Source organism: Leuresthes tenuis, unplaced genomic scaffold (genome assembly GCF_036924035.1).
Source record: "Leuresthes tenuis unplaced genomic scaffold, fLeuTen1.0.hap1 SCAF_1, whole genome shotgun sequence".
Lineage (NCBI taxonomy): Eukaryota > Metazoa > Chordata > Actinopteri > Atheriniformes > Atherinopsidae > Leuresthes > Leuresthes tenuis.
In genome coordinates this window covers 17,714,777-17,727,947 of record NW_027325355.1, presented here as the reverse complement: position 1 = coordinate 17,727,947, position 13,171 = coordinate 17,714,777, and the positions used below count along the sequence as shown (strand labels likewise).

The 13,171-nt window shown below is 42.1% G+C and overlaps 1 protein-coding gene across 1 annotated transcript; it reads right to left on the bottom strand.

The window, feature by feature from the left end:
* Positions 1 to 442: 442 nt before the first annotated feature.
* On the bottom strand, positions 443 to 7,669 carry LOC140293433 (uncharacterized). Its single transcript, XM_072379537.1, has 9 exons — positions 7,501 to 7,669; positions 7,207 to 7,408; positions 6,862 to 7,129; positions 5,518 to 5,562; positions 5,353 to 5,432; positions 5,079 to 5,267; positions 4,898 to 4,973; positions 1,113 to 2,390; positions 443 to 523 (listed from the first exon to the last, which is right to left on the bottom strand). The coding sequence occupies exons 1-9, from the start codon at positions 7,602 to 7,604 to the stop codon at positions 516 to 518; spliced, it is 2,250 nt and encodes a 749-aa protein (XP_072235638.1). The 5' UTR covers positions 7,605 to 7,669; the 3' UTR covers positions 443 to 515.
* Positions 7,670 to 13,171: the final 5,502 nt, after the last annotated feature.

Here is a 13,171-nt window from a genome sequence, read left to right as displayed (position 1 = left end):
AATGACTGGACAAATAAAAGCTGTTTTCATTTTCAGAAGAAACGCTCTTCTGCCACCTGCTGACTGAAAACCAAACTATCCACGTTTAACTGGACTGTTCAGTCTCAAAGGATTCAAACGTACAGCTGAGGTGGACATAAATTCCAGCACAAGCATATAACAAATGTGTATTATAAATACTTAACTTCTATTGTTTTATACACACATACACGCACAGAAAAAGCTCTCACGTCAGTGTTCTGTCTGTGTTGGCACACATTGAATGAAGATGTATAAGGAAGCAAAGCAAAAACAGGATATTGTCTGTTCAACAAAATGTGTCCTGTTCATTTGGCAGTCTCTACAACAAAGAATGTTTGTTCCAACCCGTGATCATGAAGTCAAACATAAAACGAAGCACGTTTTTACACAAAACGTAAAAAAAAAAAAGAAGAAAGAATCGACCTTGCACACCCAAGTAAGGACCAAGTCATCATCCTTGAAAGAAATGTCCATTTTTAGATGTGTGTAGCAGGTCAGGCACCTATGGGAAAAAAAAACAGAAATGTTTTAAAATCACTTCCTGTATAGACAAGAGGGCCCAGAGCAAAGAGAGCCATGGACATCCTAACATCAATTGTCCACAAATATCATGGATGCCTGCTTATGGTTCAAACAAACATCTTAAAAAGTTACTGGTCAGGGGGTCCTTTTGGGGGGGGGGGGCTCTTGGATTATGCTAGAAACTGTAGATTAGTTACAGTGAGGGTGCATTAAAAACAAGCACATTAATACAATATAACGAATAGAACAGAACACGGGGGGGAACAGCTATTCCATGTGAAAAATTGTGTTTTCGAAAATGTATTTTACATGACAGAATACTACAATACCACCAGCTGATTTACAACTAAAGAACTATAATTCTACTCGATAACATTGGCATCTTATCATACAAATACATCGTTTTATAACACATAGTTGTAACCTTACACAGGAATGAATACCGTCCTACAGGGGGCGGACCTTCAGACAAATTTAGCACGTGCTAACAAATCGGTTCTGTAAACACGGATGGTCCTGTTTACAAAAACCCATTCCTACAACTTCGAACACAGCAGAACAGAACTCACCATACTGGTATGTGGATCTGGGCGGTGATGGAAGCGTACCGTGTGGCCTGCTGGACACTTGAGGACTCAGACCCTTACCAAAGCTGAGGAGGCGAGACCTCTGGATGGCCATGGCCACTGCCTGTGCAAATCTGGATGGGGCCACATTTGTACTGTCCACAGACTGTTTCGACATAGCTGAGTTCATAGAGTCATCATTATGAGCGTCACTGAAGGCATTGGTATGCCCATTAGAGGCTGGACTCGCTGGCTGAAAATATGGCAGAGAGGAAGCTGTAGGATCTTCTCGGTCTTTCTCTGTGTAATAGACAGGTGGAGGAGGGGGAGGAAAGCTGGCTTCCTCCTCCTCTTCTTTCGCTTCAACAACATCCTCCTCAACTTTCCTCTCATCAGCACATGAACTGTACTGGTCCGTGTCTGCGCTGGGACTTTGGGTAAACTCCTTTTCGTATTCTGGGTTTATGTGACTCTCAGTGAAAATGTCTCCATTACTGCAGTCTGACGGTGCAGCTGGCATCAACTCTGATGTGACTTCTGGTTCTTCCTCTTCCTTCGGTTTCATTGTGGTGTCTCCAACTTCAGAGACAGGCGTTTCTGGACAGCTGTGATTGTCTGAATCATGTAGAGGTGGAGTGGAAGTGGAAGCATTGTCCACCTGAATCTGCTGCAAAGGTGGTTCTGGGCTGTGAAAACTGTTTTCACTCTCTGATGGGTCGGGGGAACTTGGGTCTTCCTCAGTCTCTTGATTATTCCCAGAAGCTTCACTCAAAGCGTTCTCTTCTCTTGATATCTGGTACTGGTCTGGAAAGTCAGTCAGCTCTACATCACAGGAGATCAGGTTCTTTGGGGGAACCACTTTGAATGTAGTGAGCCCCTTGTTTTCTGCTGGAACCTCCCACTCATTCTCAGTTGGAAGGTTAGCTTTGAGAACAGACTTAAGCTCTGTACAGAAATCCTCAACATCCGGACACTCGGGAGTCACAGACACACAAGAGGAGACGTGAAATTTAGTGAAGGCAGCAGAATTCCTCAAACGCTTGGCCAATGTTCCTTTGGAAACTGAAGATGTCAGGACTTTGGCAAGAGCAGAGCGGGCGTCGGATAAGTCTTTCCCTCGAAAATGAGGCAGATGGGAATCGGCAGCGTTGTATCGATGAGCCAGTGATGGCAAGGAAGACTGTGTCTGAGAAGGGTGCGGTGATGAACATGAGGATAGTGATAGGTTCACAGAGTTTGAGTCATCACTTTCTCTCAGTTCCTCCAGCGTATTCAAGGAGTCTGTAGTGCGTGGAGAAAAATAGAAAAAGAAGAGAGCAGTTTTTCCATCTGAATGATTCGATTTTGAGAAGATTTAAATTTATAGACTTAAAATTACCAAAACTTACTACTCAGCCACCTACATTTTTCTCAATGACTCCACTCTTGATAACTCAAAACCAGAAAACTAGTGGAAAACCAACATAAGTATTCAGACCCTTCAATGTGTTCAGTTGTTTTTTTTCTTTTTAACTCCTTGAGATAAGACCAGAACCTGATTGGAGTCCATCTGTGGCGAACTGAACTGATTCTAAATAGTTTTTCACTTTGAAGTGACAGCAAGTGGTAAAATACAGGATATCCTTAAATTAAAAAAAAAAATTTCCATTAAAGATTTAAAATTCCTGTTTTTATTGTAATGAGACAAACCCCGATCAGAATCTCAGAGACACTGCACATAAACCTAACCGTTAAACATATAAGACAGAAATAAAAGAATAAGAAGAATCAAGATGATCTCACAAATATATTAAAAACAAAAACAAGGACGGAAGTAATATGCAGCAAAGAGAACAAAGTGAATAAATCTTATTGCTCCTATTGATTTGGCTTTTTGAATAAGAAGGCACCATCATTAGTTTGTAAAACCCTACCCACCAAAAAACAGAAAAGAATAAAACATTTGGACAAAAAAAAGGGAAAGATACATAAATTTCACAAAAAAAAAAGACAAAATGTGTAAGCAGAAGACTCAAATGGAACTGATATGTGGCATGTAATTGCAGAAGGAGAAAAAAAAAAAAGAGACATCCACAAAAGCCACAAAGATGGGAAACAAGGAAGAAGAAGCCATCGCAGGGGGAGGACGGACAGGAGGAATAGGGATGGTGGAGGGAGGAGAGGAAAAGGAGACAGCGGCAGCAGCGGCAGCCCTCAATCACCCCCTTCAGGTAAGACAGAGTCTGGAAGCAGGAAGGAGAAAAAGCTCAGTCTGTGGGTTCCCAAACTTAAACTTCAGACTCCTCTCTTACCCTCTCACACTGAAACACAGACAGTTCGGCCAAAAAAACTCACAGAGTGGGAGACCAGGAGTATATTTAGTGACCATCAAGTCTTGGCTAGGAGTTGTTGCTTTTAGTGTCACACTGACGCTGAGTCAGCAGTGTGTCATGAAATGCGTCGAAGAGGAAACAATGGGGGAGTGGAACGAAGCAACAGACACGAAGCATACTCCAACCGGCCTCGGTGCTCCACACATGCTCCAAAGTGAAATTTTGTTTTTCTTAGTGTATATTAACACACTCGAATTCCAAATGAAGCCGCTCTTCTTCACATATTTTATTATTCCCTTTTATTAGACAGCTTAACGCATCAGAAAAAGTGACCGAAAGGCAGTCCAGTCAGACTACATGTGAACTGGTGCTCACTTAAATCATTTCCAGACTGTCGCTCAGCTCTAATAAAATCCTGAATTCATCACCACAAGGTCATCTGACAAAATTGCCATTCGAGTACGACAGAGACGATGTCTGTGCGGTGAATTCGGCTATACTTACAATGTGCAATGACCTTCGCCAGAGAAAGTTTGAAGAGACAGAAGGTCTCGAAAGTTTTCTCACACATACTTCAGTAAATAACTCGATTTCGCTCTGGTGCATGCAAACTTAGAGGAGGACGCTGTAACCATAGGTCGACTCAAGCGTACATGGAGCCCTGCTGACTGACTACTTAGGGAACTGCTTTGGTCTGTAATTGGATCACTTACAGAAATCGTCTTAAAATATCTCTAATCAAAATTCTTTCACGTATATCTCAGATCCCGAATATCATGTGTCTAACAACAAAATGCTCACCATCTGTGAAAGCAATCAATAAAAAAAGGGCCATGCACACTGAGAAGCTGAGCACAGGAGGGAGACACAACAGAAAGCCTAATACGGGGGAATAAAAGCATGGGCGGCGGAGGGATTTATCACAGCGCAGGTTGAAGCCAATATGTGTTATGAACAAGGCCGTAGGATCATTGTAATAGCTCTGAATGGAGTTAAAATGTTCGGACTGATAAAAACTACATTTTGTACTGTATTTAAGAGCTAAATCTCCTATTGGATTCCCTCTGCTGCGGCATTCTAATCTTGATTTAACTTAAATCTCTCTTGACCTCATGTGGCACCAACTGAGGTTGTGAGGATTTGGCGGATACAAGAATTCAGCTCAATCTAAACCCATTTGATTTCCACTGGAATGCTTTAAAAGGTCAATTGGGATTATCGTGGCGCATTTTCATCTGTTCTGCCATTTCTGACAATAACCACTAGATGACAAAAAAAAAAAAGACCCTGAAATAAGGCAATACTGTGATGGAACATACCTTAATCTAACCTTAAATTGGCAATAATGGTTGTTATTTTGATGATTTATGATTTCATCCTTTTAATATTCGTGTGATAGAGAGGATTTAGTATTCATATACGATGATTTTTAGTTCAGTCTTGATCAGAAAGCACAACTGTCGATAAAGATTTTACCTCTTGCATTGGTGTTTGCACAGGGAGGAGGTGGGGCCCTCCTCTTGGTACTCCTTAAGGTCGATTCGGCTGACCTCTGCACACAGAAGACGTTATTTGGGGATGTCAGTGGGATACAAGACAGACATGGACACAGTCCTCCTTGCCTTGGAGGAAACAGTAAACACAAGAAGCCGCTCACCTGTGCTCCTTTTACGTGGCAGGTGTTGAGGTTGTTGGGGACACTCTGTGACACACACATAGGCGGCTGAGGGGCCCGCCTCTTTTTGGGCATATCTGTAGGCAGGGTGTTCGTAGTGGGAATGTTCTCGGAATTCCCACCGACTCCCAATTGTTTGCTAGGAGAAGGTGGAGCGCTCGCTGCCCCAAGCTGACAAAAGCAGAATGTAAATCTGGGTCATCAGCATCAAAAAAAACCCCAAAAACTCAACTTAACTTCGTCATTCCACACATACCGTTTCATGTTTCTTCGTCTTTCTTCTAAACAAGCTGAAAAACCCTCTGTTATTTTGCTTCTTTTCATTCTTCGGCAGCTCTACGTGATGTAAATAATTCTCATCAGTGAATGTCATTTTGCAGAAACACAACACGCTGGACTTGCACCTGTTTGTGTGCGTTACCTCGTAGCGGGGGTGTTGAAACGGCCTCCGTGCGGGTGTCAGCTGCTGCGGAAAGAAAACATTAATTCCCAACTCACGTGAACCTTGTCAAAACAAAAGCATACTGTTCTTATGCTGCTCATTGATTTCTTTTTTCTTTTTTTTTTCGTAAACCAAGCTGTTATGCCTGCAGGGTTTTACGAGGGGACGATAACTATAAGTGTATAAAAACTGCACGCAGTGAGATCCCAGAGGTCTCATTAAAACAAGAAATTGCGCTCAGACACCCGAGGTCATCGGTGGTTAAATCCAGCACATTTTCTTCTAACGCACCCCAAGAATTCATTAAAACCAAATTTAAAGCAGGTTAAGCATTTCGCAGGTCATACATTGGAGCGCATATCATGACACAAGGAGGGACTGGAGATCGAGCAACCAATCTGGCTGTTTTCTATGTTTGTTGGCTAATGAATGCCGTCTAATCGGTGCCTTGCATAAGACTTATGTAAAGAGTGCTTTACTCTCAGAACCATCGTAGAGAAGCTGCTACCTTAACAACGAAATGCCTGGATTGATTATCTAAAAAGATATTTTGCTCTCAAACAGCACTCTGTTGAAATCTGGGGAATGTGGAGGCCACCAAGTCCACTGAACTCAGCGACATTGTGTTGATTCTTGCTATGTGACAAAGTGCATTACCCATGTTGGGGCTGGAAGAAGCCATTGCACGATTGTTAACGTCAGTGAGGTCATCGATTGGTATTATAGAGGAAAGAGTGTAAAGATAGCAGTCCTGACACCATTGCAGCGGCGAGAAATGTTGACACAAGGCCGACTAACTCGATGGATTTATGCTATCGACATTAGACTGCGAGACTACAATGTGCAGCCCAGGCAGAGAGGCGATGGCTGCGATTTTACAGACGCCAACTGTTCAATTTTGGTGTGTCTGAGCTGAGCATCGACCGATTTTAGACGTTACCCGGGTGGAGGCGCCATACATTGGACAAATAATCCACTTGAGGAAAATGGAGCGAGCTCTTTTTCAGATAGAAAATCTCAGTCATATCATATCATATCTGGGAAGACAGTCAGGTTACTAGAGTCTTTGCCAGCAAAAAAAACCCGAAACGCCTAGTTAGTTATGTTATTCCAATCTTTGCCAGGTCAAATGTCAGGTTAAGTCTTCTTCCCAGCTGACAAAAATCACCTTAAGTTAGATATTTCAACCATTCCATGCACCTTATCCAGCTAAGGTGGCATTAGGCGAACAGAAAAAGAGCAGAAGTACCTCTCAAGTTCTCAGACATGTACGCACAGGGCAGTGGAGCACATTCTTTGGCATCCACATGTCCTTTAACATACCTCCTTCAGCTGTCTTGAGCCGATGGTCAGCGGGGTCCTTAGCTGATGTGTCTTTGGCGAAAACTTCCCTCAGTCCATGATCATTTAAGGTCATCGTCAAGTCTAGAGGCTCTTGGGACTGAGAGTCCCTCAGTAAGATGGTCGTCTCTGTGTTAAACCCACACTTGTCACACACAGCTGGCAGCAGCATCTCAAGAGGCAGTCTGGGATTCACTCGCACCACAGTCTTATTGGACTTATTGTAGCTGATCAACAGACGAACTGTTGCCTGCAAAGAGAAATAACATTTTCTACTCATTCAATGCTACCTTTCTTTCTTTCTCTTTTATTTTTTTCCCCCATTACCTCAGGCATGTACGGCCTCTTGATTTTTTCCTCAGCGCCTCTGGGCTTTAACATCATCTTCTCAGCATCCAGTAAGCCAATAGGGGAGTTTGGTTTGAAGCTGATGTTGTTCTTGTTTGTCGAGAGAAACTCAACTGTGTAGTCGGAGGGATTCAGGTGGTAACTCGCACACACCGTCACCAGTAAGTCCATCACGGGTTTGCTAAAAAAAAAGAAGAAGAAGAGTAGAAAATTTCATTAAAACGCAATGAAAATATTTCGGATTTTTAGCTGTCAGCAGGCGTGTTCAAGTACCTTCCATGCACTGTGGCATTGTTCTCTTGTCCTCCTGGGAGAACGACACATAGGGAGTGATCTCTCTCCAGTGGATTCACTTGCTCATCCATCTCTGGGGGCATCAAGGTCACTCAGGGGGCCACTGGAGGTCTGGCACCAATATCAGGTAAGTTTCCTGAGAAATATGACGCATTCTCCACCATCAAAACTGCTTCATGTTAGTACAAACAGATTTCACATAGCTGAACATAGGGTTACAAATGAAAGGATTTCAGCATTGATTGAACACCATCCTGCGTGGCCACTGACGTCAGTGTGAAATGTCATACAACTGCTCTAAAACTCCACAAGAATGAGGATCTCAGCCTCTTTCTACCACTCTGCCAGACCAGCCAAAACAGGTTTTTATTCACTGTAGGATTGCAGTTTTTATCTGCTTTCAATCATTTGAAATTATTTCAACAGTTTGCAAGATTTATCTGTGATCTTCAGAATATCGGAAGACTGCTTAAAAATGCTCACCAGACCATAAATTCACTGTTCACATTCATACAAATAATCAAAGCCATAAAATGTCCGAATCCCCGGTGTTGATATTTACCTAGAAATCAGCCGAAGGCAACTTCAGGCAGCATTTGCTTTTGGCATGTGAAGATGCCCCCAAAAAGCGCTATTTGTTGTATTTTACCTGATAGTGTTCCTCAAAAAAAAGACAGTCCAAACTTTTCCCTGCACACCACAGACTTTGATGTGTTTTCCTGGAAATTACGAAGCAACGTCCCGACACTAACCGACGGGTATTTCAGGAAATTAAAGTCACTCCTCGCCCCTTTCAGGGTTTTAAAAACTCTCTCTCTTCACCTTTGACCTTGTGTGGTCGCTGCTCAGGTGCAGCCTCGTCAAACGGTCCGATTAAAGTCGACGCCCTGGTTGTATTTTAAGCTGGGAGTTCAGCGGAGCGTGTCACAAAACAGCTGTGCGTCTGTTCGTCAACACTTGCGTGCCACCGCTCCCTCGGCGCGCGGTCACGGACACGCGCGCACACGAACTAGTGCAATGCCATACCAATCTCAATATTTACCCTTTGCTTACATGGGATTTCAAATTTACCTTTATGTAAACAAATGTAGCACAATATTCCTGACCTATGTTTTGAAATGAATTGATAACATGTCCGACATAGATAAAGTTATTGTCAATCATGGTGGTTTTTGTGTGTTTACACTGAAAAATAGCTTATATTTATTTGAGCATTCCACTCTGCCACATTTATTTATGTAAAATGTGATAAATAAATCAATATTCTATTCCAAAAGTACATGATAAAAACAACAGTTGGATAACTTAAAGTGAGCGCACATCCACAACAAATGAGCCTCAGCATGTATTGTACAGCATAGGACAACTGAGCCTGACTGTCCTCAGCCATATTGTTCAAGCAGTAATGCTAGGTTCCAAATAAGCTTACTCTGTTTCTGCAGCAAAGGGGATTAGGGATTTTAGATGGCTGAGTCTCTCCATGCTGCCACATTCGGAAACAGATGATTCATTATACATACATCCGTAGTCTTTTACACTTACCTGTGTCCAGAGATTGTTCCCATTCTCCTTCAGCTTTGTCTTCTGTATGATCAAGCGACTGGATAACAGAAGTAAAGGAAGGGAGAGAGGATGGGAATTGCGTTTCCCATGTAATCCCAGTTTAGCAGAGAAGCCAGACACACCTATAGGCCCTGCCCAATCATGTGACCACACTTTGCACTGTGCATCGGCATGTGTGTGTGTGTGTGTGTGTGTGTGTGTCTGTGTGGGTGGCGTTGAGGGGCATCTGCCTGGACTTCCACCCAGTAACCTGGCAAACCAGTCGCATGGTTAAAGCTCTTTCCTATAAATACGTCAACACTACAAGCACATACCAATCAATTTGCACAGGCCTACTATCCACATAAACTACTGATCCTCTCTATAGGATCTATAGGATCAATTATTGCTGATCAGCTGCAGCACAACATGCTGTAAAGCATACAAACTCACCGGCATTCATCCACAGCAAAACTGCTCTCCACTCACTTAAAAAGATTCAAACTTTTAGAACTTGGTGGCAATTCCTCTGAGAACACTGGACAAAGACAAATGTTTGAAAATTAAATTTAAGTAATTTCAGCAATAGCAACTATCAGAGAGAAAGAGAATGTCAAAAAGGTTGTGATGGCAGTAGCTCAGTCTTTTTAGCATTACAAGCCTTTCGCTATTAGACTGTTGCTTGTTTTTGATTATTTTGATTTCATCTTAATTGTTTTACTTCTTTCTTTTTATATTCTTTCATGTATTTTTAATGCTTCTTCCACTCCCCGCTGCAATGCTTTTATTTTATGGAAAGCACTTTGAATTGTTTTACACGAAATGTGCTTTACAATTAAACTTGACTTGACTTGATTATTGTATAAGACAGCTTCAGACAGGAAAATCACCCTCTCTTGCTGCTATTGTGTTTGTGTCCACCTTATCCTGTCACCCTGCTGAAGAGGCAAATTTATATTAGTCCTCCTATAGCTGTCAAAGTCTTCTTTTGTCACGTATTCATACAGCCGGCTAACTTAGTGAGAATACTCAAAAACAAACCAAGGAACACATTAAACCACTGATTTCTGACCTGTGGGTCAGGATATGTCAAGGGTTCACATGGTCACAAGATGAACCATCAGACTTTGCTCTAGTCTTTGCTTATTTTGTGTGACCTACTAGATAGACTAGTCCCACTGCGGCAGTTATGAATCCCCTAAAAACTCACCTGTGTTCCTCCCAATTGTCCATTGTGAAGTTATTGCCATGAAAAAAACGTGTTGGTCTCAGCTGCTAGCAACCAGCTCTTGCTTATTCGGCCAGGCAGAGCGGCCGCTTGCCACCAGGTAATCTCTCCTTGTTGCTTGCACCAGTATCTAATTTAATTGATTCCCACAGAGCAAACAAAATAGCCATAAAGCTCCATCCCACATGGAGGCATGGCTGGCTACTCCAATCTGCTCGACGTAGAGCATACAGACTGTCTAAACATGCCTTTCGGAGACAATGATGCGCTGCAGATTCTATGAACATTTATGAACATTTGTTCATTGGGTCAAGGTTATTTGATTTCCTTATGTTTCTGTCTTTTAGTCTGACCTTGTCCTCTGTCCTGGACCCCACCCTTGACTGGCTGTGAGAGACACTGTGGTCTTGCTACATTGACGGTAACGCAATATATCACAAATTCTCTCCATAAGTATCTTATCTCGCCTCATTAAGAGTATCTCTGGTTATTATAGTGGTTAATTTTACTACAGGCTCAAAATGAGTGCTGCTATGAAGCAGGCTCCTGTAGCATAACACAAAGCTCTTAATTCATCTGCTTACAGTAGGTGAGCTTTCGAGTGGGAGTTTGAATCTAATCAAGCACAGAGAACACATGTCCACACCTTCCGCATTCTTGTAATCTCATTTTGAAGTCTCTCAGTGGACTCTAAGTGGGCCTCTGCAGGATCTGGTGAACAGATCGCTGTGTGACTCCAGTTTGATGAATTTCTTTCGATGACTAAGAGATAAACAGTGAGCCTGTTTAGTCACACCATCCAGTCTGTTGCTCTGTATCATCAGCAAACGGGTTGTGAAATGGTTCACGGACATTACTCATGCACTGCACAGCAGATCTTTAAAGCCACTATGAGGTACAAGAAACATGTGAAATATGTCAGACATCACTTTGTTTCCGCCTTGCCGCCTTATAGAAAAGTTAGCTCAGCCTCCAGCCTGTACCAGGTGTGTGTTTAGATGAGTGGAACGCCACCGACAAGCTTTATTTTTCCCGTCAAAGGAAATTAAAATGACAACAACATGAGCTCATTTCCTTGTGCTTTCTTGGGTTCATGCAAACTCTATTTTTGAACAGCTCCATGTAAACTCAGGAAGTTATTTTTTACACAGAAAAAGTGCCCCACAATATGTTCTCATTTTCAATATAAACCTTTACAGAAAGTATTAGTGTATGTATGCATACAAGCCCGTGAGACTGTGAGCACACAGTCTTATGTGAGCTGTCTGTGTGGGTCCAGATTTACTGCAACACAGGCATCTCACAAGGGCATATGAGGCAGCAGGCTCATTTGGAGAGTCACACAGAGTGACATACTCAAATGGAAGCCTCTCCTTAAAGCCAAGTGCCATGCTCCAACCCAATTCTGACATCTCATAGTCTGAGCAAGGCTCCCAAATTTATCACCCTGCCTCTAATGAAGCGTGCAGTAAAGTCACAGAGGGCTACCAAAAAAGGCATCCTTTGAACAAAGCTTTGGAGACACTGTCGGGACAATCACAAGGGATAAAGTACAACTGATCCAAGTTGTTATTGTTGCATAATGAGAAATGCCCATTTAGGAGGTATTTCCAAATTTTATTCCCACTTGTGCTTTTGTGAACATGTGTTTATAAGTGGGAGATTATTTGTGAAAAGCCAATACTGCCTAGACAATGTTTAAAATGTGTTTTAGCTATGAGAAGAACTACCCCTTTTTTTAAAGCCTGCTAATAAGTATGTATTTGTAGGAGTTGTCAGTTATGTTCTCATGGTGAAGTGAAACTCCTTGCACCCATGAGAGACTGACATGGTACACTGAGCTCAAGGGTTTGTCCACTTTTGCTGCCTGTGACTGTGGGGGACAGAGCCTCTTTCTTATTTCCCAAATAGTGTCTCTCTCTCGATTCAAATAACACAACTCTGAAATGTACATTACCGTGGGCACAATAATTGTTTATTTTCGTGGCTATTGTGGTGGTGACAGCATATATATTCTTCATGAGCTGCATTATTTCCTTCACAAAGGTTCCATTTTACTCCCAGCTTCATAGAAAATAAACTTTCCATGCGAGTTACATAATAAAGAATTATTGTAGTTACACACTCTGTCCAGCAGGTGGCATAAATTCATAAGAAAATCCAAAGGGAGTAAAGTACCGTCTTGTGTACACCTATGTGGAGGCAACGTGAGCATGCACGTGTCTGGAAACCTTTTCCCCACCTCCATTTAAGTAAAATTGTTAAAAGACTATATATGTCAATATTTATGCAAGGAAATGGGCATATCTGGCAGCACCCCCTAACCATGCATTCATTAGTATGTCACTGATATTAACGAATGGAAGAATCAACTATGCCACCTGTTACTTAGCCTCTACATCGAATAGATCGGGAAAAGCAAATCAAGGGAAAAAAATATATATGTATATATCAAAATGGAGATTTGTGTGCTGCCAACTCAACAATTCAGCCAACATAAATGAAAAATAAAGCAATAGCACGTTGCAAGTTGTGAAAAAGCTCAAAATGAGTCAGTCGGTGTGAAAGTGAAAAAATATTTCATGTTCAGTAATCAGGGGACAAAATAAAAGCCTCGATGTTAACTGGGAAAACAGCTAACGACACAGACAAAAATATTAGATTAATCAATCAATGAAACAACATTAGACTCATTTGCACTTGAAATACGAAGTGGTCATTCTGGGCGCCTTGTGGTTGTCTTTAACTGTGTATTAACACGTCGTTCAAGTCCTGCTCTCCTTCACTTATTCTGACTTTGATCATTTCTAGAGCTACTCAACATTCAGGCCATCTTGTGACAGTCACAGCTTTAAGGACATTCACTCCCAGACTGTGATG

Excerpts from the sequence above, each read along its gene's own strand:
- LOC140293433 (XM_072379537.1), bottom strand. The coding sequence starts at position 7,604 with ATGCCCCCAGAGATGGATGAGCAAGTGAATCCACTGGAGAGAGATCAC. Across the intron at positions 5,433-5,517 it reads TTCAACACCCCCGCTACGAG|AGCTGCCGAAGAATGAAAAG; the intron begins GTAACGCACACA and ends TACATCACGTAG. Across the intron at positions 4,974-5,078 it reads GCCACGTAAAAGGAGCACAG|AGGTCAGCCGAATCGACCTT; the intron begins GTGAGCGGCTTC and ends TTCTGTGTGCAG.